This window comes from Acomys russatus, chromosome 22 (genome assembly GCF_903995435.1).
Source record: "Acomys russatus chromosome 22, mAcoRus1.1, whole genome shotgun sequence".
Lineage (NCBI taxonomy): Eukaryota > Metazoa > Chordata > Mammalia > Rodentia > Muridae > Acomys > Acomys russatus.
Genome location: NC_067158.1, coordinates 1,635,889 through 1,661,541, shown reverse-complemented (window position 1 = coordinate 1,661,541; position 25,653 = coordinate 1,635,889). Strand labels below are relative to the sequence as shown.

General features: G+C 38.6%; 1 protein-coding gene and 1 long non-coding RNA gene across 3 annotated transcripts in view; one reads left to right on the top strand and one right to left on the bottom strand.

The window, feature by feature from the left end:
• The window catches only part of Pnpt1 (polyribonucleotide nucleotidyltransferase 1), a 32,634-nt gene extending 9,352 nt beyond the window's left edge, over positions 1-23,282 (top strand). Inside the window, exons 12-28 of the mRNA XM_051164835.1 lie at positions 975-1,071; positions 1,404-1,506; positions 5,056-5,126; positions 6,566-6,602; positions 7,743-7,809; positions 7,888-7,977; positions 9,526-9,579; positions 15,104-15,210; positions 16,134-16,205; positions 16,290-16,353; positions 16,822-16,905; positions 17,704-17,787; positions 19,036-19,142; positions 19,225-19,280; positions 20,924-21,002; positions 21,815-21,862; positions 23,025-23,282. Of these exons, the coding sequence (XP_051020792.1) occupies positions 975-1,071; positions 1,404-1,506; positions 5,056-5,126; positions 6,566-6,602; positions 7,743-7,809; positions 7,888-7,977; positions 9,526-9,579; positions 15,104-15,210; positions 16,134-16,205; positions 16,290-16,353; positions 16,822-16,905; positions 17,704-17,787; positions 19,036-19,142; positions 19,225-19,280; positions 20,924-21,002; positions 21,815-21,862; positions 23,025-23,183 (1,379 nt within the window). The 3' untranslated portion in view covers positions 23,184-23,282. The remainder of the gene's footprint in view (positions 1-974; positions 1,072-1,403; positions 1,507-5,055; positions 5,127-6,565; positions 6,603-7,742; positions 7,810-7,887; positions 7,978-9,525; positions 9,580-15,103; positions 15,211-16,133; positions 16,206-16,289; positions 16,354-16,821; positions 16,906-17,703; positions 17,788-19,035; positions 19,143-19,224; positions 19,281-20,923; positions 21,003-21,814; positions 21,863-23,024) is intronic.
• Positions 9,617-25,248, bottom strand: LOC127205609 (uncharacterized). 2 transcript variants are annotated; one of them, XR_007832676.1, is made up of 3 exons: positions 24,946-25,248; positions 16,780-16,878; positions 9,617-9,824 (listed from the first exon to the last, which is right to left on the bottom strand). It is a non-coding gene; the product is annotated as an uncharacterized LOC127205609 (long non-coding RNA). The 2 variants fall into 2 exon arrangements; XR_007832677.1 differs by lacking the exon at positions 9,617-9,824 and adding an exon at positions 14,224-14,436.
• Between the last annotated feature and the right edge of the window lie 405 nt (positions 25,249-25,653).

Below are 25,653 nucleotides of genomic sequence, written 5' to 3'. Positions count from 1 at the left end.
CTCTAGAAGTGTGGCTGACACTTCGCTTGAGTAGGCACCTAGGAAACAATTAATGTAAAATTTTCCTTTCTTATCTGCTTTAGGATCTTTAGGTGCTAGCCCTGTAGCCTGTCATTTGAAAACCTAAAAATAGGGCTGGAGAGATGGCTCAGAGGTTAAGAGCACTGGCTGCTCTTCCAGAGGTCCTGAGTTCAATTCCAACAACCACATGGTAGCTCACAACAGTCTCTAATGAGATCTGGTGCCCTCTTCTGGCCTGCAGGTGTAAATGGAGGCAACACACACACACACACACACACACACACACACTCTCTCTCTCTCTCTCTCTCTCTCTCTCTCTCTCTCTCTCTCTCTCTCTACTATCTGGTTTATGGAGAGTAAATGTGTATCTCTGTACCTGGCACATAGTCATCATTCAGCTTGATGCTGTTGTTATTTTTAACATTGTCTAGAACCACGAGGGGCGGGTTGTTAGATTAACCCTCCATAATCACTAAACGGCATCTTCCTGAATAACATCACTTTTATAATGTGAGTAGAGGGAAGCTTGACCTACAGTTCTTGTTACTGTTATCACTGATACCCTCTTGGGAAGAGTTTATCAGATTTTACAATAAAAATCCTGCTGGTTCCAGATAATGCTATTGCCTGTAGTTGTCTTCAAAAGTTTAGATTTTGTTTTTTGTTTTTAATTCCTTTTCATCAAGACTAAGAAATTATAGTCAGCAAAGTAGCTCAGCAGGTGACAGCTTGCTGAACAAGCCTGGAAACCTGAGTTTGATCAGGCTTTTAAAAAAAAATGTAAATTCCTACAACTGGCTTAAGAGCATTTGATTTGTTTTCTTTGCCTAAAGACTATGTTCCACCAGCTCCCTTGGCTTGTTCCCGCCATAATTGATTTGATGCTGTGAATTTTGGAGAACTTATATTCCAAAAGGATAAAACCTTTGTTTTTATTTATCTTTTTTCTATAGAAAAATTTCCAGAGGCTGACCAATTTGAAATAATAGAATCCTTCAATGTTGTTGCAAAGGAGGTCTTCAGAAGTATTATTTTGAATGAGTACAAAAGGTAAATATATCTTCCTGTGGTAGAATTGAATAGATGTGATGCCTTTAAAGTAGCAGCCTGCGTCATGGAGGGAACTGGTTTCCATCGAAGAGTAAGGACTAATGTACGTTCTGTAATGAGCACCTATTGTCAAGTACATGGACTGTGTGGCTGTGGCTCGCTCTCCTGGTGTGTAAGCCACACCTCCAGACACTGATGCCGTGGGGCTTAGAGTGGAACCCAAGCATTTATGTTACATGTTGCTGTAGGCAGCTGGTGATTAGAAATTAATGGTGGAGATAAAGAAGTCTAGTTTTTCTGACTTCCCATATGGCTTTACTACTTTACTACAGGTGTGACGGGCGAGATTTGACTTCACTTAGGAATATAAGCTGTGAGGTAGATTTGTTTAAAACACTTCATGGATCAGCATTATTTCAGAGAGGACAAACACAGGTAACATGTTTGGAGGTTGTTTAATTATATCTGCTATGTAGATGCTGTAATTTGGTGTGGGGGGGGAGGCGTCCTTGTCAGGGATCTCTTGTTGTTCACAGCTACACTTGCCAGGAAAGCTGGCCTGTGGGTTTCTGTGACTCTACTGTCCCTGCCCCCTATCTCTCCATGCGTGCACCAGAATCATACATACACGCATACTATGGTGCCTAACTTTTTTTTTTTAACACAGAGTCACTGGTGTTTGGCTGTGATCTCAACAAGTATAGTGTACCACTGTGTAGTGTAGACTGGTCTGGAATTCATGGGCCTCCTGCCTTTGTCTTCTGAGTGCCTTAAGTATCGGCATACGTTACTTTGCAGAGCCCTAATGTTCACTAGTAAAATTTAAGTACTGTTAAGACATAATTTAATGCAGTAAAGTATACATTTTTACATATATGGGTATCTTGTGTGTGGATTTTTTTGTTGGTTTCTGGACTCCCACTTGTAGTGTAGGCTGGCCTAGAGGCTCACTATGCAGCACAGGTTGGCCTCAAACTTGTGTTCCTCTTGCCTCATTTTTCTGAGTGTACTGCTTAGCCCGGTGGCTAAAATGTATGATTTGATATGTTTAAATTATATGCCGTATTTAAAAGGACATATTGGTACAGGGCCATAACTCAGTGCTAGGGGCTTACTTACCATGTGAGAAGCCCTGGGTTCAATCCCCAGCACCACAAACAGAAAACTCACAAACATGATAATAAACCTTCAGTCAGCTCCAAAAGTATCCTCAGATCTCTGTAGCTCCTTCTGCTCTCCCTTCTCTCTGGGACACTGCTTTTGTTGCTGTAAGTGCGTTTCTTTTTCCAGGGCTATTAGGTATTTTCATTTTTGTTTTAATATTAGAAGCACAAAATTAAGTTACTCACTCTCCCTGTGTTAGGGTGTATTTTCATTATTCATCCATTCATGATCCTTGTGTGCTTTCTACATGTGCTGCGATCCTGTCATACTCTTTCTTTACATAGATACCTGTTTTCTGGTATTTGCATTTGTTCCAACGTTCACTTGTTCCTTTACTCTATATGTACCCATTGCTTATGTATGGTAGAATGTTTGATGCCTTGTTCTCTTACGTTAGTAACACTTAGTTTCCCTAACCTAATAAGCACAAAATAGTATCTTATTGCTTTAATATGTATTTCCCTGCTTCCTGGTGAGACTCTCCTTTCATAATAACCAGTGAATAGGATCACTGTATGAGCCACACCCAGGATGACTGCACACACCTGTTTTCATGCTGATCATTTCACCTAGAGTTTGTGATTTGAGACACTAGTTCAGGACAACTTTTGTCTTTCTGTCCTGATTTCTGCATCACTTTTGGGTTGACTTATTTTCTATTTTTAACACTGTTTATAGTACTGTACCTGCTACTCTGCATTAATTTCTTAGATATTTTGGGCATTAATCCTTTTAGAAACAAACCACACTTTATACACATGACTTCATCTTTATCTGCATTTCGACTTTATTACAGCAGCTTTCTGAGTGCATGGAACAAGCCTGAATTCTTGAGTGCTGACGTGGCCGGTCTCTTTCTTACTCTTTATTGAGCATCACTCCTTATTCCCAGAGTTACAAAGCTGTTATTTCCTATTAGCTTTCTAGTATTAACGGTTAATGTAGACAGTGAATATATATTGGAATATACTCCTACGTATGGTATGTAGTGAAACCAGTTCACTAATCATTTATTTTTACCACTTATTTTCAATAACAATTTATATTCAAAGTTCATAAGTATATTTTTAAACTATCCTCTCTTCACTATTTTGTACATTTTTTTTTTTAATGTCAATATCATTTTCATTATCAAGCCTTTGGGGGTACACCTTAATGTCTATGAAATCATCTTCGCTGTTCACATACCCTCCCTACAAAACTATTTTAGCTTTTCAGGTACATTGGTTCCTTCATTTGAATTTTAGAAGTATATCAGATTCAAACAGTCCTTTAAGAATTACATTGGAATTGCACTGAATTTGAGAAGGAAATGGTGTTTTTACAGTTTAGTGATTACAGCAAATACAGTGTCTCTTACCTTTGATTCGTTTCCTGAAGCATTAAAGATATGTCCATTTAGATGTCCTGGATACTTCTGTTACGTCTTCTCACAGTTTCTGCCTTTTAACTGGAGCACATGACCAATTTATACTTAATTTAATGACTAATATGGTGGGGGAGGCTTTGCTTTTGTTTCCTTTGAGCACTTAATGATGTAGCATTTCTTGTTCTTTACTTTTTTTATCTGATAAGGGCACATTGAAATCATTCCTGTATATTATTTATTTTTCTTATGTGGGTGCTGTCAAAATGTGTTCTTTGTCTTTGGATTTCAGCCTATGACTTTGAAAAGGGTGATTTTCTTAGAGTATGTCATACTTAGGATTTCAAGCTTAAATCTACAATTAATTTTTTTTATTAAATTTTTTAATTAAGTCTGAGGTTTTTAGCCATTATTCTTTCAAATATATTTTCCTCTCTTCTCTCCTGGAATTGCAAGTGCATGCGCCAGTCTCTTTCATGTTATCCTACAGGAACCTGTGAATATGTTCTCTTCAGAGTGGGTGACTTCCTCTTTGCTTTTCATTCATCATCTTCTTCCCTTTCTCCCATGCTTAAGATTGACCCCAGGCCATACACCTTAAGTGCTGCCAATGAGCTTCCTCTAACCTCTGGACCATCTGTACCCATCTGTTGTTATGTTCTCTGACTTGTGTATGTTCGGTGTCCTCGGTTGTAATCTATAGCTGTCAATAATGTTTGACTGTTAATCCAGATTTCAGCTGTGGATCATTCTCTATCCTCGTCTTTTCTGTTGAGGATATTGCCTAGTTGCTGCTGATGCTGAACCCTGTGAATGATGCATTGTTGAGTCACTAGGCTTTGTTTCAAATCCACACAGATTAACTTTCTTTTAAACAGACAGGATTTGGGGTTTTGTTTTGTTTTTTTGTTTTGTTTTGTTTGTATGTTTCATTTTGTGGGGTGGCTTTGTTTTGTTTTCACTGAACCTATGATCAGGCTTCTTTTATGGAGTAACATTGTCTTTTATTACTCTTTCCTCCTCTCCCCATCAGCACTACTAGTGAGCCATACTTAAGCCTTTTGGATTGCTGAGTATTTCAGAGTGAATAATGTACACTTACTGTAATAACTGCCATGGGTACATTGTGTAGTATGTATTTATATATTATACCTTTTTTTAAAGAAGAGATACATTTGCCAGATATTTTTAGTTTGGGGCTGGGCGTGTAGCTGTGTAGAAACACAAGCTTAGTATTCAAGCCCTCAGTTCAGTCCTCAACACACACACACACACACACACACACACACACACACACACACACACACACACACACACCAAAACAATCAATTACCAAATGAATAGACCAACAAATTACATATGTATGTGTGTAAACTCATATAAACACACATATTTCCTTCTGGTTTTAATCTGTTAATATTTTAAAGCTTAAAAAATAATTTTTTTTCTTTTAGGTACTCTGTACTGTTACATTTGATTCATTAGAATCCAGTATTAAGTCAGATCAAATTATAACAGCTATCAAGTAAGTTATATTTTGTATTCTTTCACTAAATAAGTCTTTTGTATGTGTCCTAATACTTTATTCTACTCTCATCATTAGCAAACTTTTTGGTTTGTTTTGTTTCTTTGTTTTGTTTTGTTTTGTTTTTGGTTCTTCAAAACAGGGTTTCTCTGTGTAGCCCAGGCTGTCCTGGACTCACTTTGTAGGCCAGGCTGGCCTCGAACTCACAGAGATCCACCTGCCTTTGCCTTCCAAGTGCAGGGATTACAGGTGTGCTCTACCTCACCTGGTTTATTAGCATACTCTTAAAGGGAATTGCTATTCTGTTTGTTCTTTTGATAAGGCCTCACTCTGTAGCCCAGGCTAGCCTCAGGTTCTCAGCAGTGATCCTGCTTCAACCTCCTGAGTACTGAACTATAGATGTGAGCCGCCATAACGACTTCATTATTACTTTTATAGCCTGTATAGCACACTTCATTTTTAAGTATAGTCAGAATTGAAGAGAATGCTTTACTGTTGATGAGTCATATGTTCTTAGTTTGGAACACACTTAGAAAGCATTGGTTCTGGAATGTGATTACATTCAGTTATATCCTTGAAAATATTCCCCAGGACCAACTTCTTAGGTGATCTTTCATAAATTTTGTATTACAAAAAAGAAAAGAAAATATGTGAGTGAAGTCCCAAGTATTAAAAATAAGCCAGGGACTATTAGTGGAAAAACTCTGTTTAGTCTTAAATGGTACTGTAATTTTATACTCAGAAATACTTGGTTTTCCTCCTGTTCCTAAAAACTCAGCAGTAAAACTCTGTTCATCTGTTGAAGATAATGTCTCCAGCAGCCCCACTGCATCACAGGCCTGAGACACAGAGCCTTACTACCTAACTGATGGTAGTAACCCCTAATGTTTTCAGATTTCTGTCCCCACAACCCTGTTTTTCATGTACATAATAAATTAGCAGATTGAGGGCTGGGAATGCACATAGCTCAATTGGTAGAGTGTTTGCTCAGCATATAAAAATCTAGATTCAGTCTCCATCACCACCTGCAGTCCCAGCATCGAGGAGGTAGAGGCCGGAAGATCAGCAGCCAAGGCTCTGCTTGACTACACAGGGAACTGGAGGGCGTACTAGACATGTGAGACCTTGACTCTAAAAAGCAACAACAAAAGACCGCTTTGTTTGTTTGTTGAAGGAAAACTGTTAAGTCCACCTAGAATTCAGTTGTGTGTCCCAGCTGTAGGATGGCGTCTCTCAGCCCTCACGACAGCATGGCAAGAGACTCTCAAAAAGAGAGATACAGATTGGCGTTCATCCTCTGTTCTTCAGGTTTTATTTTTCCAACCAATTCTTATTAATAGTTGTTTTTCTAAAATCATAATGAGTCATTTTAGTGGTTTATAGAAGTAAATCTGTTTATGTCCTAATAATGGTTTTAATATCATTCCTTTTCCTTGTAGTGGGGTAAAAGATAAAAATTTCATGCTGCACTATGAGGTAAGATAAATTTTCTCCCCCAAATTTTTTAAAATATATTTTATTAATTTATTCATATTACATCTCAATTGTTATCCCATCCCTTGTATCCTCCCATTCCTCCCTCCCTCCCGCTTTCCCCCTATGACTGTGACTGAGGGGGACCTCCTCCCCCTGTATATGCTCATAGGGTATCAAGTCTCTTCTTGGTAGCCTTCTATCCCTCCTCTGAGTGCCACCAGGTCTCCCCATCCAGGGGATGTGGTCAAATTTGGGGCACCAGAGTTCATGTGAAAGTCAGTCCCCACTCTCCACTCAACTCAACGGTGGAGAATGCCCTGTCCATTGGCTAGATCTGGGTAGAGGCTCGAAGTTTACTGCCTGTATTGTCCTTGGCTGGTGCCATAGTTTGAGCAGGATCCCTGGGCCCCAGATCCACCCATCATAATGTTCTTCTTGTAGGTTTCTAGGACCCTCTGGATCCTTCTATTTCCCCATTCTCCCATGTTTCTCTCACCTAGAGTCCTTTTTTAGGATACAGCCAAATTAACTTGATAGTGAACCCCTATGTGCCCACTTCCTCAGTCTTCCCATTAACATTTTATCATGTATCTGCTAAAGCTGATTTGGCTATCATTTTATTGCATAGAGAAGAGATTTAGATGAGTAGCTTTCCAGTCAATACCTCCTCGTTCCCAGAACCCATGAGGTGGTTTATGACCGTCCCTCACTCCAGATCCAGCTCCTTCCGGCCCCCACAGACACCAGGCACACGTGCACACAGACACCAGGCACACGTGCACACAGACACCAGGCACACATGCACACACCAGGCACACATGCACACAGACATACATGCAGGCAAAACACTTTTACAAACAAAATAAAAATAAGTTAACTCTTTAAATGAGATACATGCCCATAACCATTTCCTACCCTTAGATCTATTTACACAATACAGATGGCTAATTTTACTAATATGATACACACTTTGGATGTTTTCAGACACCTTCCAAATAAATAGATACATAGACAGATAGATAATATACTTGTTATAACCAAAGTGGGATTCTCTTGTACTGTAATTTGTTTTATTGTTTTGGTAATATAGCTGAAGCCTTTCCATGTCACTTAGGTGTATGTGTGTGTTTTGTTTTCAAGTTTCCTCCTTATGCAACCAATGAAATTGGCAAAGTGACTGGTGTGAACAGAAGAGAACTTGGGCATGGTGAGTGCAGTTCTAAGCGTGGACGCTATTCTTAGAGACTTCAGTGCATCTTGTTTATTGTTCTCTGTTGTGATTTAGGTGCTCTTGCCGAGAAAGCTCTGTGCCCTGTTCTTCCCAAAGATTTTCCTTTTACCATAAGAGTTACATCTGAAGTCCTCGAATCAAATGGTATGGTACTGCAGTATTTCTTTCCTGGTAGAAGAGACTATAACTTTTCTTTTTTATTTGCCCTTATGTTCACTGGTGCTTTGTCTGCATGTATGTCTATGTAGAGTGTCAGATGTTGGAGTTACAGACGGTTGTAAGCTGCCATGTGGTGCCGGGACTTGCATGCAGGTCCTCTGGAAGAGCAATTAGTGCCTGTAACCACTGAGCCATCTCTCCAGCCTCCAGCCTAACTTTTCTAAGGTTATACTATGTAATGTTTACTACTCAGAGTCTCCAGCCTCCTGTAGGAGAGAACATGTTAACGTGGTCGTGCCCTTGTCTTGACTCTGATCTTAGTTATTACTGAGCTATTGTGAAAACACTCTACAACAGTATTTCTCTTGCTGCATGTATTACAGTACATCTAATTTGGGTTATTATTTGTTTTGGGGTTTTTGGGGGGGTTGTTTGTTTGTTTGTTTGTTTGTTTACACACAAGCAACAGAGCAAATTAAGCTTAGAGAGAGTAGCAGCCAAAACAGATGGATCCATCAAACAATCCACAGATCAGAGATGAGTAATAAGTGGACACCAAGAAAGATACACGGCTAAAAGGCCAAAATTAAATAGAATAAGTCAGTTCATGCATCAGGGCTAGGTATTGTCACTGAGGCACACAGTTCTTCAGGGGCTAGCAGTCACAGTGGTCACAGATATTAAGGCAACAGCAAAATTATCTCAGAATCTAAATTGAGGACTTTTCTGTTCTCCACTAATTGGAACTGGACTTCTGGTCCAATAAAAGAGCTAGGACTCCTATATTTGCACTTTCTGATTAAAGCAACAGAGATACTGGTAGGCCTTCTGGGTTCTCTTGGGCTCAGAAAGCTCTGCAGCAAATCTGCACAACAGAATTGTTTGTAATAATGAGAATCCAATAAATTGCTCAATGGAGAAACTAAACTTACTTCAGTTAATTTAAATTTAGTAGCTACTTGTTGGCTAGTGGCTACCATATTGTACTGTGTAGCCATCTACTTTGTAACCTAGGAGAGATTGACTTAAAGACTCTTACATGTTTTATTTTATTGTTAATGTATTGGTGTGGTGGTGGAAGGTGGCAGAGACCTGTGTGTACAGACACAGAGACCAGAGGAGGAAACTCAGGTATCCTGCTTTATCACTTTCTACCTTATTCCTTTGATACAGCGGTTCCCACTGAGCCTGGAGCTAGGCTGATAGCCAAGGAAGCACCTCGTGACACTGGGGATCTGTGTACACCTGGCCACGCACCCAGCCTTTTTTTTTGTTTTTTGTTTTTTTCCCAAATGGGTGCTAGGAATTCAAACTCAGGTTCTCATACTTGCAGAGCAAACATTCCTACCCACTGAGTCATCTCCCAGCCCCTTAAGCGATTTTACAAAGAAGGAAGAAGAGACATTGACTATTTATGTTCAAGTGTTATATTTATAAGAAAATAAGCAACACTAGCTGTTTTCTACATTTTAAGAAATCAGTATATTACAACAGAAGTAGTTCTTCTTTTTCCTTTTTCTTTTTTTCCAATAGGATCATCTTCTATGGCATCTGCATGTGGTGGAAGTTTGGCATTAATGGATGCAGGTAAAAGAATTATGACTCAAAACTGTTATATTTCATTAGTACGGAATATAAGATTTGTTTAAATTGTATGTAATAAAAGTCAAAAAAATTATAGATTACCAACCTAGGCAAGACATAAAAATGTTACAAGGTAGAATATCAGAAGTATATTGGCAGAGGTTCTTAATTTTAGCTAAAAGACATTGAAAATGTTTAATCCACTGAAAATTATATACTTGCCTTGTTGACTTAGTGAACTTTCTTACCTTTCAAAAGCGGAGATTTGCAGAATTAATTCCAGTCAATAAAACAGTTTCAAATAGTAAACAAAAGCATTAGAATCTATAAGAAAGGTAACCATGTAGTCTTTGAGAGCCTGACACTCCAAAAGCAGGGACAGAAGTGTAGAATTCAGTAGAAATACTGAAAGTAGTCTGATGCAATCCCTGAGTCTGTAACTCCAAAAGAGAAAGGGCTCACGTTTTAGGCTTTCAATAGCAATTTATGGCTGGGCATGGTGGTGCATGCCTTCAATCCCAGCACTCGGAGGCAGAGGCAGGTGGATCGCTATGAGTTCGAGATCAGGACAGCGAAGGCTACACAGAGAAACCCTGTCTCAAAAACAAAAAAGAACAATTTATGGCAGTTGCAATGCTACTCAAAAGAAAGAAGATAAGGCCCCCAAAGGCCCTACAGAGAATGCACAGTGGCTGCTCTGCTAAGCTTGAACATTTACAACACAGATACGTAGTACAGACAGGAGGGTAAACCACAGGAAGTGAAGCAGTCATGTGAGTGTATCTTAATGTGACTTAAAACATTAAACTTAAAATAGGCCAAAGTAAAACTGCTAGTGACCTTTCCCTAGTTGTAGTCAGAGATATATATATATTCTTCTATTGTTCATCTTCATTCATTTATTTTACAAATCTTTACTATGTAATACTTATAAATCAAGCACTGGTCTAAGTCCTTGAGACCTAGTTAGTGGTAAGCAAAAGAGTCATTTGTCTTCGTAGATGCTGCATTTCTCAGCCAAGTCTCATTTAAAAAAAAAAAAAAAAAAAAAGCAGCCAGGCATCATGGTTTAGTTCTAACACTCCATGGGTAGAGACAGGCAGATCTCTGAACTCAAGGCCAGCCAAGTGACTTAGTAACATTCTATCTCAAAAGAACCCTGGAAAGGATGAATTGAAAGAGAAAAGACTTTTCCCCCTGAGAGAAAGTCTTAATGTACTTCAGGCTGGCCTAGAACTTACTGTGTAGACAAGACTGACCTTGAACTCCCGATCTGCTGGCCTTCACATCCCAAGTGGCTGGGATTACAGAATATGCTACTAAAAGACATCTTAAAACTTTGAACAAGGATCCATCCGAGACAATGAAAAAGGACTTGGGAGTTAGACTAATGATATTTTGCCAGTGGTGATGCACTGACATGAGGTATACGTAGTTCATGATTTTGCAAGACTACACTTTCTATAAAATATGACTACAAAAGTTCATAATACTCTTAAATAGCTTATTAATAAAGAAAAAAGCAGGTGTAAGGGCTCTACACATGTTGAGAGCACTGGCTACTCTTAGAGGGGACCTTGATTCGGTCCCCGGTACCTACATAGTGGCTCATAGCCATCTTTAACTCCAGTCCTAGAATACTGTATGCTTTCTAGCTTTTATGGGCACTGGCCACATATGTAATGTTCAGCTATACATGCAAGCAAAACACCTATACACATAAAATAAACAACTCCATAAAGGGAGGTGGGATGGGTGGGTGTTACTTTAGAATGGAAAGTGGCTATTGAAGGAGCCAAAAGATATTAAAGAAAAATGTATCATGTCTACAACTCATTTTGTTATTACTTCTTGGGGGCAGGGAGGCTAGATTCCAAGGTAGGGGTGATACTGTTGTCTGGAAATCTAGAATCTATCTTTTTGGTGTATGATACCTTTATGTAAATGTTGCAGAAATTTACACTAAATAATAGGTGCATCCTCTGTGACTAGTTGAAGCATAAGCAAAGAGCACTGGTTAATTTGATCAGTGTGTAGGTGAGAGGCCCAGGTAGAATAGTAAAAGAATGCTTCAGTAGCAGCCTGTTCCCTTTGTGTAATAACACTGACCTGTCAGCTATGGAAACCTACAACCATAGTGGTAGGCAGTGAAGGCAAGATAGCAAGTTCAGGACCAGCCAGAGCTATACAGCAAGGCTCTGTCTCAAAAAGAAGAGAAAGAAAAAGAATGCATAGCTATATGTGTTAAATTATATGATCTATTTATTTATTTATTTGACAGTGTCTCACTGTGTAACCCTGGATGTTCTGCAGCTTGCTATAGATCAAGCTGGCACTGATCTCACAGATCGGGCCACCTCTGCCTCTGGAGTGCTGAGGTTAAAGTAACGTACCACCACACCCTCCTAAAATTTATTTCTCTGAAAAAAAAAATAACAGGATGAAAAAACATAAACACAAATGTAAAAATATTGAACTTGATAAGAATTAATATCAAGTACTGTAGAAAGGGCCAAGAGAAAGTAGTTAGTTCAAAGAGATGAATACTTCTGTGCCCTAAGCCAGGCAGGCCTGCACACTAGTGACACAAATACAATCTATTTTTAAAAAACTTAAAGGTACAAAATGAACATGAAACACTAATGAACAAATTGATAATATGTGTATTGCACAGTAAAAAATAATAAATTAGGTTGTGGATAGCTGATTTAGAAGAGGCTATGACATTTTGCCTAGTTTAATAGTTAGGTTAGAATAAGACATATTTGGAACATGGTTTATTAATTCACATGGAAGGAGTAGCTTGTGCAAAATGATGAAATTATAAAATAGTATGATTATGTTTCTAAATATATTCAAAAGAACCACTGAAGTAAATAAATGAACCAGATCTTGAAGGCCACTTGAGCAGGGTAAAACAGGTTTGTTTGTATTTTTTTCACTTGTTTTTTAAGATGTATTTACTTTTCTATGTGTCTGTGTGAGTACCAACATGTGTATAGGTGTACCACATGCCTGCCTGGTCCCTCAAAAGTCAGAAGAAAAACTGTACTTGCAGGTGGTTGTTATGACCTGATGTGGCTGTTGGGAATTAAACCCAGATCTTCCACAAGGGCAGCAAATGCTCTTTATCACTGAACCATCTCTTCAACCCCTTGTTTTTTATTAATTTACTTGGGGTGGGCTGCTGTTTTGTTTTGTTTTGAAACAGGGTTCCACGTAGCTCAGGCTGGCCTTAAGCTCAGTATACAGCTGAGTATGACCTTGAATTGCTGATTGTCTTGCCTTCACCTTCCAACTGGTAGGATTACAGGTATGAGCCACATGTCCACCCTTAGAAAGTCTGCTTAGTATGAGTTGAGTAGACTTAGAATATGAGCATAGAATCTCTAGGAACAGAATACACACTATGTCTGTGTTAGTTACTTTTCTGTTGTTGTGATAAAACAACATGACCATAGCAACTTGTGAAAAATAGAAAGTTCTCTTTGGCCTGCAATTCCAGAGACATAAGAGCCCATCATGCAGGCAGAAGCACGGCAGTATCTTCAACTGCAAACACAAAGCCAGCGAGAGCAAACTGGAAGTGGGGCCAGTCTGTGGACTCCACTGATGGACTTCCTCCAGCCAGACCTAGTCACCTCCCCCAAACAGTACCACAGTGGAGGAGCCTGTGAGGGTATCTCATTCTGACCGCCTCACTGCCTAAACGTTTCTGGACCCCTGGCTTGGGCTAGATCGGTGGCACAAATCTCCAACCTGAGCATAACCAAGTGATGCAGTGTTTGCTTAGCATGCAGGAGTATTTGCTCTAAAGATCCCCATCACCATAACAAACATCTAAATGCAGGTTGTGGGGAATTTAAAGGATTCTATGTTTTATTTTCATTTATTTAACTAGATTCTATTTCGATAGAGAACTCCAGGAAACAGTTTGCCTAAGTAGATCCAGGTGGAACGACTAGGCAGTTAAGATACCATTGTAGGAGCTGGTTGCTCATTCGGAGACCATAGATTTGGTCCCAGTACCCCTATGGTGGCTTACAACCATCTGTAACTCTAGTTCCAAGGCATCCATTGCCCTCTTCTGGCATACAAGGCAACAGGCACACCCCTAATAAATTGATATACAGGCAAAAACACTCAGAGACATAATGTAAAATAAATTTTAAAAAGACAATGTAATGGTAGTTAAAACCAAAGATATAGAAGATATGATAGATTCGAATAAAAGTAGTCAAAACTTTAAGAAAAAAGAGGAAAACAATTTTATCAAAACTTGAAGAAATGCCCTTCTCAACAAAATCCCAGAAACCATTTCATAAACTATAAAAATTCTACCCAGGGGGAAAAAAATCACTATTATTAAAGTGAACAAGCTAGGCAACAACACATTTTAATTTAGTAACTAACATCTACTGCTCATAATGGAAGAGATCCTATAATGTTACAAGAGAAGAGGGCTTCAAAAGAGTTCATACACAGCAGTACAAAAAAGACTAGCATGCCTGCAATCCCAGCACTCAGAGAGGCAGAGGCAGGCAGATCTCTGTGAATTTGAAGCCAGCCAACCTGGTCTACAGCCACACACATACACACATACACACACACACACACACACACACACACACACACACACACAAAATGGGGTAGCTTTGGAAGGTAGCTTGACAGTTTGAGCAAGTATAAATATCCATGCCTTTTAACTAAGCACCTCTGTTTATGGCATATCAGAGTAGATGGTTCGGTGCAGTGTGTAGAGACCTGATGACCTAAGTTTGATCCCAGGAATGCACAGTGTGGCAAGAAATAATAGATTCCAGCGTTGTCCTCTGATCTCCACATGTAGCAAACATTTGTCTACATTTAAATGCACAAAATATAAATTTTTTTTTATTTGGTTTTAGCAATACCTAGCACTTGCAAGGCAGAGGCAAATAGATCTCTGTGAGTTTAAGGCTAGCCAGGACTATATAGTGAAATCCTGTCTCAATTTACAAATTGTTTTATATATGGCAGCCATGCATAGTAGTGCATACCTGTGACCATAGCACTTGGGAGGCTAAGGCAGGAGACTGAGTTTGAGGCAACCTACTACCTAGTTACACAGTAAAGAACTTAGCTCAAAATTACAAGGAAAGCATAGGTATGTACTTTTCATGTTTATTTATTACATTTATGGGGATTAGTATGCTGTATGTTTGTTATGATTTAAAAAGTACAAGGTACCAGGATGATGCCTATAACATGTTTCTCACAAATAAGAATGTAAAGATGATGTTTACATGTATTATCTTCCAGTAGGCCATGGGGAGGTGAAATGAAAGGTTCGGGCTTAGAAAACTTAACAAACATGGGCATTTACATTATAAAAGGATCAAAAGTAACTGAGATAGGGCGTTTTCATCTAGATTCGATATTTAGAAAACACCTTATGTTAAAATAATGTCAACAGATATTCAGCATGTTGTTTGCTACTACATGAATTAGATACAAACCTTTTTGTTATTGCTGTTTTTAATTTTAGGGGTCCCAGTTTCATCTGCTGTTGCAGGTGTAGCGGTGGGGTTGGTTACCAGAAACAATCCAGAGAAAGGTGAAATAGAAGATTATCGTTTGCTAACAGACATTCTGGCAAGTATATTCCCAGTTTGAAATACTTATATCTAAAAGTACATGCTTGGAGGCCAGGCTTGGTAGCACACACCTGTACAGGCTGAGGGGAAGAACATCACTAGTCCTAGTCTAACCGAAACTACATAGCAAGTTCCAGGACAACTTGGCCATGTGCCTAGAACAGTGTTCTCACCTGTGGATCACAACCCTTTTGTGGGTCGAATGTCCCTTTTACAGAGGTCGCCTAAGACTATTGGAAAACAGATATTTACATTATGATTCATAACAGGAGCAAAATTATAGTTATGAAGCATGGATGATAATTTCATGGTTAAGGATCACCACACCACAGAACTGTATTTAAGCCAGGCGTGGTGGCACACACTTTAATCCCAGCACTCGGGAGGCAGAGGCAGGCAGATCGTTGTGAGTTCAAGGCCAGCCTGGTCTAGAAAGTGAGTCCAGGATAGCCAGGGCTACACAGAGAGACCCTGTCTCGAAAACAGAATAAAATAAAATAAAAACAAAAAACAAACAAACAAACAAAACTGTATTTAAGGACCTCAACATTAGGAAGGTTGAGAACCACTGCTCTAGAGGAATACTGCACTTCAGAAATAGAGCAGTGTTTATTTCCTCCATTTGCCCTGGATTTGAAAGAATGTGTACTACTGTATACTTACCCAGAATGGCTCCCTTAAGGATAATTCTAAATTAATTTTTATGTATTTTTAAAAACAGGCATGAGCTAAACATAAAGTGACATTTCCAATGGCAATCTTTGTGTGACGGAGCAGCAGCCAAGCAGCAGAGGCGGCTCTTTGCATTTAACGTTAGAGGATACAGCTTACTTCCAGAGCTAGGATTTGAAATTCTTTTACAGTGACTATGGATGAATTTTGGTTTTGTGTAAAACTTTATCATTTCTTAAATTGTTGAAGGGAATTGAAGATTACAATGGTGACATGGATTTCAAAATAGCCGGTACAAATAAGGGAATAACTGCATTGCAGGTATTTTTGAAAACCATTGTTTCATTTTTAAAATATTTGAATAATAGCATGGCTCGCTATTTATTTTTGGCTGCTTTATATTAGGCTGATATTAAATTACCTGGAATACCAATTAAAATTGTAATGGAAGCCATTCAACAAGCATCAGGTAAGTCAATGAATGTTCTTTATTCTCTCATTTCTGTCTAGTTTGTTAATGTGACCTAAAATTCCCACTAAGCTTTCTATAAAATATTGCTTTCAAAACTCAGTGTAGCTGACTGGCAGAATGTTTGCCTGTGATATATAAGAAATAAGGTCCCCAGAACCACTACAACCGCAAGAGATGAGGCAAGAAGTTAACATGATCAGGTATTAATTACTGAAAACACTGACAACGCTAATGAAAGAAGAGTTAAACTTTAGCTTTTACAAAGTGAGCCACTTTGTGAGTTAGAAGTTTGGAGAAGTGGATGAGGAATAGATAGAAGTGATTTTTAAAGATGATTAGACTATGAAGAGCTTTCATTAGTGAGATAGAGTTTGGATTGTACGCCAGAGAACTAAGAGTGAAACTATTTCAGATTATACTTACTTGATGGAGTTACAATTTTCATTCTGTTGCTATTTCTTCTAGTGGCAAAAAAGGAGATACTACAGATAATGAACAAAACAATTTCAAAACCTCGAGCATCTAGAAAAGAAAATGGACCGGTCATAGGTAAGACATTAAAATTACTACTGATAGCTTGATAGACAACAATACTTCAACATTTATCACTACTTTAAAACAGTTTTTTCTTAACAAAAGAAGATTACAGTACTTTTATTGGTAAATACCATCAAAGAAAAATTCCTTTTACAATTACTCATTTATTTGTGTGCATATGTGGGAGGGACATGAATGTGCCACACTGTCTGGCAGTCAGAGGCTTGGCCTACATGTGGGAACTGATTCTTTTCTTCCACCCTGAGTCCTGAGGATTAAACTCAGGTTATTAAGCTTTGCAGCACATGCCTTCACTGACCCAGCCACCTTACCAGCCCTAAAAAAAGATAGTAAATGTTCTTTCCATAAAGAAATGGAAAAGTGAGAACAGATACTCAGATTTAAACATTACACTATATATAATGTATCAGAAATCACAGTAAATACATAACGTCTCTGGGTTTGGAGGGTTTTTTTGTTGGTTGGTTGGTTGGTTGGTTTTTTGAGATGGGGTTTCTCTGTGTAGACTCACTTTGTAGACTGGCCTCGAACTCAGGAGATCCGCCAGCCTCTTCCTCCCAAGTGCTGGGATTACAGGCGTGTGCCACCGCGCCTGGCTTTCGGTTCTTATATGTCATCCTAAATGTAAATTTGTTTATATTGAAAGAAAACCAACCTTTATATTATTGTACATTTTTCGGTAATTTTAGTCACAACAAATTTCTAATATTTCATAATGACAGATTTGTACATATGTTTAGGTTCACATATCTTTGGCTTCTTTACATACTTGTCTGCATTGCATTTCAGAAACAGTTAAAGTTCCGTTGTCAAAACGAGCAAAATTTGTTGGGCCTGGTGGATATCACTTAAAAAAACTTCAGGCTGAAACAGGTAAGGGTTACATCTAGTTTGAGGGTATTATTAAATACACCATACCATATAAGCTTGCTATTTCATCTCTGTGTTACTACAAAAATAGTATTTGAGATGTTAAGAGTACAAGGCATGGAGTATGAAGTCTTCCTCCTCGGCTGTATTCCAGAAGGATGAAGCAGCATGTGGTGCCAGTGATGCTGACACTTGATAGCAGCCCGGAAGACAAAACAGCAAGACTCTGTCTCAGAGAAAGTGAAAGGATGATGGAAATTCGCCAAACTCTTTTCACATTTAAAGTTGAATGTTCCCAAATAATTTTTAGTTTTTCATTTTAAAGGGTTATTAAATATTCTTACTTCTACTGCTTTGATTTAGTTTCATTTAAGCTCTTTTGTTAAAAGAGGCCTATGTGCAAAGAAAGGCCAGGCGTGGTGGTGCACACCTTTAATCCTAGCATCAGGGATAGAGGAAGGTGAATCTCTGAGTTCAAGGCATCTAAAGTTCCATGATAGACAAGGCTACATTTGAGATTTTGTCTCCAAAGAAAAAGGGGAAAAAAAGAATATATGCACAAATAGTTAGGTTTGAATTTGTTTCTTCTAGACTTGTTAAAGGACAACAAAAAGCAGAGTTGCTTTAACCTGTGTTAAGAGTGAGAAACTGACATGATTCATCTATTCATTCTAAGGGGTGAAAATAATAAAACAAAAACATGAAAGTGTTCTGGTGTAATTTCTAGTCATAATTAAAGAGCAAAACAAAAGCCCTAAAAATCAGCCCTGCTGTGCTAGGACATGGTTCACTGTTATCCACAGGGCCTAGTCAGAAGCCAGGTACCTTGCAGGAGAGCAGTGCTTCATGGTGAGTGACTTCCTTCACTAAGGAACAAACATTAGGCACACAAGGAACCCAATCCAGATGCTTTGAGGTCCCTTCCTTTCTCATATTTGCTCTTAATTTTAGTCACCGCTGGTAATGAACTTGTTAATTTTTATTTATTTTTATTTTTTTGGGGTTTTTTGTTGTTGTTGTTGTTGTTTTCAAAACAGGGTTTGTGTAGGCTTGGCTATTCTAGAACTCACTTTGTAGACCAGGCTGGCCTCCCAACTCACAGAGATTCACCTGCCTCTGCCTTCCAAGTGCTGGGATTACAGGTGTGCGCCACCACTGGGAAAGCTATACTTGTTAATTTTAATGTGTTAAGTTACCTCTTGTTTTTTTGTCCCTCCCTCCCCTCACCATGATGCTGGGTTTGTTCTAAAGGTGTGACAATTAGTCAAGTGGATGAAGAAACCTTCTCCATATTTGCACCAACACCTAGTGCAATGCATGAGGCAAGAGACTTCATTACCGAAATTTGCAGAGACGATGTAAGTATACATCTTAAGATAGTTTTTCCCTATTTTCTCTTGTTATCTTTATTAACCTAATGGTTTATTTTGCACTTTACAGCAAGAGCAACAATTAGAATTTGGAGCAGTTTATACCGCTACAATAACTGAAATCAGGTAATTACAAGTAAAAAATGGGTTTGCTTTTAAAAGATTTTTACTGCAAGCCCAGATTCACTTCATATTTAGATATATGCCAATAACTGTGTGTGTATGTGGGGGAAGGGCTAGAAAATGTGTAGCCCAGACTGCACCAAAAGTCAGTATGTAGCTGGGAATGACTCTGAACTGTTTCTCTTTAGTCTTATGTGTATGGATGTTTTGCCTGTATGTTTGTATACCCACCATGCAGTGCCTGAAGGGGCAAGAGGAGGACATTGAATCCTCTGGGCCTGGAGTCAGATGATTGAGTCACCAGGCAAGTGCTAGGAATTAAACCTGAGTTCTCTAAAAGACCAGGAACTGGACTTAAGCCACTGAACTGTCCCGCCAACACCCCCCCCCACACACACACACACCATTTTAGTGTTTTGCTGTGTTTATTACTTGTTTTATGTGTATGGGTGTTCTGTTTGCACGTGTGTCTTGCACCATGTACATGTCAGGTACCAAGAGGGGCTCAGATTGCCTTGAACTAGAGTTACGGGGAATGACTCGCTTTGTAGTGCTGGGCTCCCACCCCCGGCCTTGGGATGAGCGCTGTACCAGTTGAGCTTTATCATCAGCTCCATGCAGTCCCTTTTATTAAGCTAATTTTATTTTCTGTGCCACTGTGTAGGAATGGTTCTATCATTATAATAGATTCTTCTGCCACAATTTTTCTTAAACAAAATTTTCTACCATATTTTATTTTCAAGTCACATCTTCTACCAATTTAATTTTCCCCCAAAACAGTAAGCCTAAAGCCTACAGCTTACTATTTCCTTTTCATTGTTACTGTTTCTGCAGATACTGTTTGATGTTTAATTAATGCATATTTTCAAGTCAGTTTCAACCTCAAAGTATTTTTACCAGCTGAAATTATCTCAAAATGCCATATCAGGAGCGGCAAGGAGAGTGGGATAATCTGCTTAACATTGCAGGTGACAAAGAAGCAATAAAGATGATTGCTTTCAGACCAGAGAAAAAAATGAAGAGAACTTTTCGCAGCCATCTATATATACCTCCAGTTCCGGGAGGCCTGATGCCCTCTTCTAACCTCCACGGGCACTAGGCACCCATGTGGTATGCAGACGTGTATACATATGGCAAAACAGTCACACATATAAAATAAACTAAATCTAAAACAATATAATTTAATAAATTCTGAAGAGAAACTTAGGTGAATATGTATCCTAAAAACTTTATCTTTCTTGCTCATTTGATTCATAAATACTTAAATATTTTCTATTGAAAAATAATTTCCATTCAAAGAAAAAGTATTTGGGCTTAGGATATGTGGGCTATTACTGGAGCTCTTATTATACATAGTCATAAATTTTATAATCATGAAAATATAATCTAAAAGCCAGGCATGGTGGCACACAACTTTAATCCCAGCACCCTGGGGGCAGAAGTAGGTGGATCTCTGTGATTTGAGGCCAGCCTGGTGGTCACCTTAGTGAGTTCTAGGACCATGTAGAGATACCTTGTCTCCAAAATTAGAAGAAAAATATATCTTAGAATGAGGTCTGGGTTTTGTTTGGCACTCTTTTGTAAAAGCATAGGTTCTGTTTGTCAGTACACACACTTACCGTTTTAACCAAGCTGTGTTTCCGCAGAGACACTGGAGTAATGGTAAAACTATATCCAAACATGACTGCTGTGCTACTTCATAACTCACAACTTGACCAACGAAAGGTAAAAGACACATGTATTTGTGTGTGGTGAATGTGCACAGTATGAGTACACATGGAGATGCACGAAGGATGGAGGAAGGCATTGGGTGTCCTCCTCTGGGACTCCCAACCTTATTCCCTTGAGCCTTGTCTCTCATAACCTGCATTTGTCATTTCTCATCTAGGCTGCTGGGCAGCAGGCACCAAAAGTCCTTCCTCTCCATTCCCCACAGCACTGGGCTCACAGGCACATGCACAACTATTGCTGGCTTTTTATTACAGATGCTGGGGATCTGAACTCAAGTCCTCATTTTTGTGCAACACGTATTCTTATCTTCTGAGCTTTCTTCCCAGCACAGATTTGACTTTTTGTAATTGTTAAAGATAATATTGAAATTACCTGAATTGTTGAGAATTGTGTATTTTGACCATTAGTAGTTTAAGTACAAAAAGTATACATATGCTTTCACCTTGATTCACCAGCCACTAATGTTTGCCATGGTGAAATGTAAAATGAACAGCCCTCTTTATAGGACTGTAGTTTGAATATTCACTTGCCCTGCTTTAGATATTCTTACGAGAAGACATTCTTAATGTAGTGAGTGAGCTGCCTCCCTAGTCCAGTGTATCAAGGCACACTAAAGAGACACTGAAACAGTAGTAATAATTACCTACAGAAAGTTTTCTGTGGTTTTCATTCTATTTTTTATTGTTTTCTATTTTGATAATAATAGATATCAGAAAAACAAATACAGCTGTTCACTTAGAGAAACATGTTTACTTCTATGGTTATTAGATATTACATATAACTAATAGATTAACTTTTTTTTTCAGATTAAACATCCCACTGCCCTAGGATTAGAAGTTGGCCAAGAAATTCAGGTATCTGTGTTCAATGTATTATCTTCAAAGGTGTAAATGATGCTTCAAGTTCCAATTAGTATTTTTGAAAGAATAGAGTAAACACCTCTAACTTGTATTTCTGCACACTGCTTCTTTTATAAGTGAGGGTAGCTTAACCAGACTTGCTAAGTAAGGATTTGAAATAAGACCCTTTCCTTCTAGGAGATCACACTTTGGCTTTAAAAACATATAATAAAAACCCACCTGTAGAGTTGTGCAGACTATCATTTGTAGACCTTTGAGATCCTTGTCATCTTTGAACAGTTGAGACTTTTTACTTGGCATTAAGTATTTTTGAACTTACTAAGGGTAATGTTGCTGGGGCCTAGAATTCTGATAATAAAACTGACCCTGTCAGGGAATGGAAGTTGTTGATCTGGGTGTGTTGGTTGCACCACATCCTGTTCCTGTTTTACCTGAGAAACTAAAGCCATGCGTTTATTCCCACTCGGTGCTCCTGTTGCTTAAGTGGATCTGAGGAAAAATGAGACCCAAGACAGCATCATTCCATATAATATTTTTTTTTACATGAAAGGGGACTTTAAACCTGTTGCATTTCCCCTTTGTTTACATTTTCCATGGAGAATATACTCTAGTGTAAAATGGTCCCTGAGTCATACAGAAAATCTAAGAGATCTAAGCACCATATGGAATTTGTAGAACTTGGTTTAGAAAGCCCATATCTGAACCATAACTGTGACTTTGGTCTTACAGTATAAGGACCTAAAGACCATTAAAAGGCACAGTTAGTTTACCTGAAGACTTTTACTTTTTGCTGGTTGGATAGTTGGTTGGCTTTAGGTTTTCTTTAGACAAGACCTTACTATAGCCCAGCTAGCCTGGAACTCAGCGTTCTTTAGCTGAGGCTATTCTGTAGCTTAGGATATCCTCAAACTCAAGCAGGCCACCTGCTACCACATGCTGGAATCCTAAGAATAGGACAATATGCCTGGATTCTTTTTGTTATTTATAACCGCTAATTAACCAGATTATACTTATTGAGTGTATCTCTACATATTACTGAGCTGTGCTTTCATAAGACACATACAAATATTAATTACTCCCTTGTTTGGACAGCATAAATTTAACTGTCTGCAAAATTACATGTCAACTTTAAAGTAAGTCTGTCTCTTTAACATAGGTCAAATACTTTGGCCGTGATCCAGCTGACGGAAGAATGAGGCTTTCTCGTAAAGTACTTCAGTCTCCAGCTACAACTGTTGTGAAAACGCTAAATGACAGAAGCAGCATTGTAATGGGAGAGCCTATTTCCCAGTCATCCTCTAACTCTTCCCCTTGACTCCTTTTTGAAATGGTACTCAATGGTGATAGTCTGCAGAGCAAACTTTTAATACTCCTGTTTACTATGTAGATTTATATATAATTTAAATATAATTATTTGTATTAAAATGCCCATTTCGTGCGCCTTTTTTAATTTCAGCAGTAACACCTATATTTGCTTATTCTTGTTTAGATTTTTTATAAAATCAATATTATTAAAAGTAAGGTATTTTATATCTTAGGAAAGATTACCTTTTTGTTCCTGTAATTGTGAACTACTGAGAAATAATCAGTCAGTTCTGCTTTCCTAAGGCCTTTCCTACACCGCCCTTCCCTTCACATGTAGTAATGGCCATTCTTCCCTAGCCCGTCCTGTGGCTCACCGCTGCCCAGGAACTGCCTGCCTACCACTTGCCACTTTGAAAGCCAGAACCTATTTCTTCAGAGCAAGTATACATTTAATTGTCATTGAGGGAGCTAATTTGCCTGTTTTTAATGATTTATCTTTTAAACTGGTCACAAAACCATAAACATAGTGGGATGTCCTATAAACGGGTTCTTGCTAGACTGAAGTAACTTTTGAACTACCTATTATAAAGATTATCCACTCATCAAATAGAACTAGGTCACTTTTTGTATGTATGTAGTTGTTGGTGTGCGGATATTCTTGGTGTAAGAGCTGGAGAAATCAGCTGCGCATGGTTGCACATGCCTGTAATCCCAGCACTTGCAAAGGCGGACGCAGGCTGATCTCTGTGAGCCCGAGGCCAGCCTGGTCTACAGAGTGAGTCTAAGACAGCCAGAGCTACACAGAGAAACCCTGTCTTGAAAAAACAAACAAAAAAACTGGAGGAGTCAATTCTGTATAAAGATTATTAATATAATTTCTAGAAATAAACTGTTCATTGTTTGAGGAGGCTTGTTTGTTTTGTGTGTGAGAGAGGGACAGACAGACAGACAGACAGAGACAGGGTCCTAGACCAGGCTGGCCAGGAACTGAGGTCCTCTGACGCCAAAGTGCTACAATCAGAGGAGTGTGCCACCATACCCAGCTCATTTCTGTAATTTAAAACATGCTATTAGTCCACAAAAAGTAAATACTACATAATTTAGACTATACTCTTGTAAATCTTATAAAAATATATGTGAACTCTTGACTCAGAGCTGTAAGATATTAAATATATATTTGTCCAAGTCAAAGATTTTAAAGATACATTTATACTTAAGTCAACAAACATTATTCTGTGTAAAATAGCATGTTAGACAGTATTGATAAACTTTCTGAAATAGTGGAAAGTAACTGAAAATGAAAAATTGAATTTGATTTCTATATTTAGTATACTGTTATTTTGTAATAGTGACCACTATAATCCTTAGTTTAAGGGACAATAACCTTTAGTGATAGGACTTTATAATTTGGTTTCCTTAAACTTGCTTATTTTTCAAAGGAACTCTAAACTCTATTAATTCAGAAAGGCAAAGCCAGTTCTTGGAACTCCAGAGGAATGCCACAGAATTAAACGGGCAGCTCACTAACACCAACAGCAGAAGCACCCTTACTTCCACACACCAGGAGCCTACCATTTGTGTCAGAGCTTCTGTTCATCTTTATACAAATCATGGTAGTTTGTCATAATTTCTAAGGGTTTAATCTGGAGCTGTCTTTGACAAAAGCTAATTTATAGTACCTGAATAGTACTGCAAGTCGTTCTTTATGACCTTTGTTTGACCATTAATTAGTGTTAGAATTTTTTTTTTTAATATTTATTTTGTGCACTTACAAGCCACTGTGCAGGTGTGGGAACCAGAACAACTTGCAGGAGTTGGTTCTTTCCTTCTACTATGTGGGTTCCAGGAAACAAACTCAGGTCATCAGTGTTGACAGTAAGCACCTTTACTTGCTGAGCCATCTTACTATGATGTTGTATGTGATTATTCTCCTTCTCTTCCAAAACATCTTAAATTTCAGGATCTAAGACAGAAGCATGAACATCAGCAGCCGACTCTGTTCAGCTCAGCCAAACACTGAATTCATTCACTCAGCATTTACTGTAGACTAAGCACTATGACATGTACAGTGATGTCATCAAGCAGAGCTAAAATTCCAATATGCTCACATTCTACTTGAAGAAAACTGACAGTAAACAAGTATGTAACATGTGACATAGTGGCAGATGCTTTAAATTAGAAAGGCATTTGGACATGGGTTGGAGTGATATGTCCTACTTATGTCTCTATTGCTTCAATATAGACCATGAACAGAATCAGTATTAAAAAAAGGTTTGTTTACTGGCTTGTCCCCCATGGCTTGCTCAGCCTGCTTTCCTATACCATCCAGGACCACTCGCCCAGGGGTGGTACTACCCCCAGTGAACTGGGCCCTCGCACATCAAGCATTAGTCAGTACAATGCCCCCGAGACTTGCCTATAGGCCAATAAGATGGAAGCATTTTCTCACTTAAGGATGATGACCCTGGCTTGCATAAAGG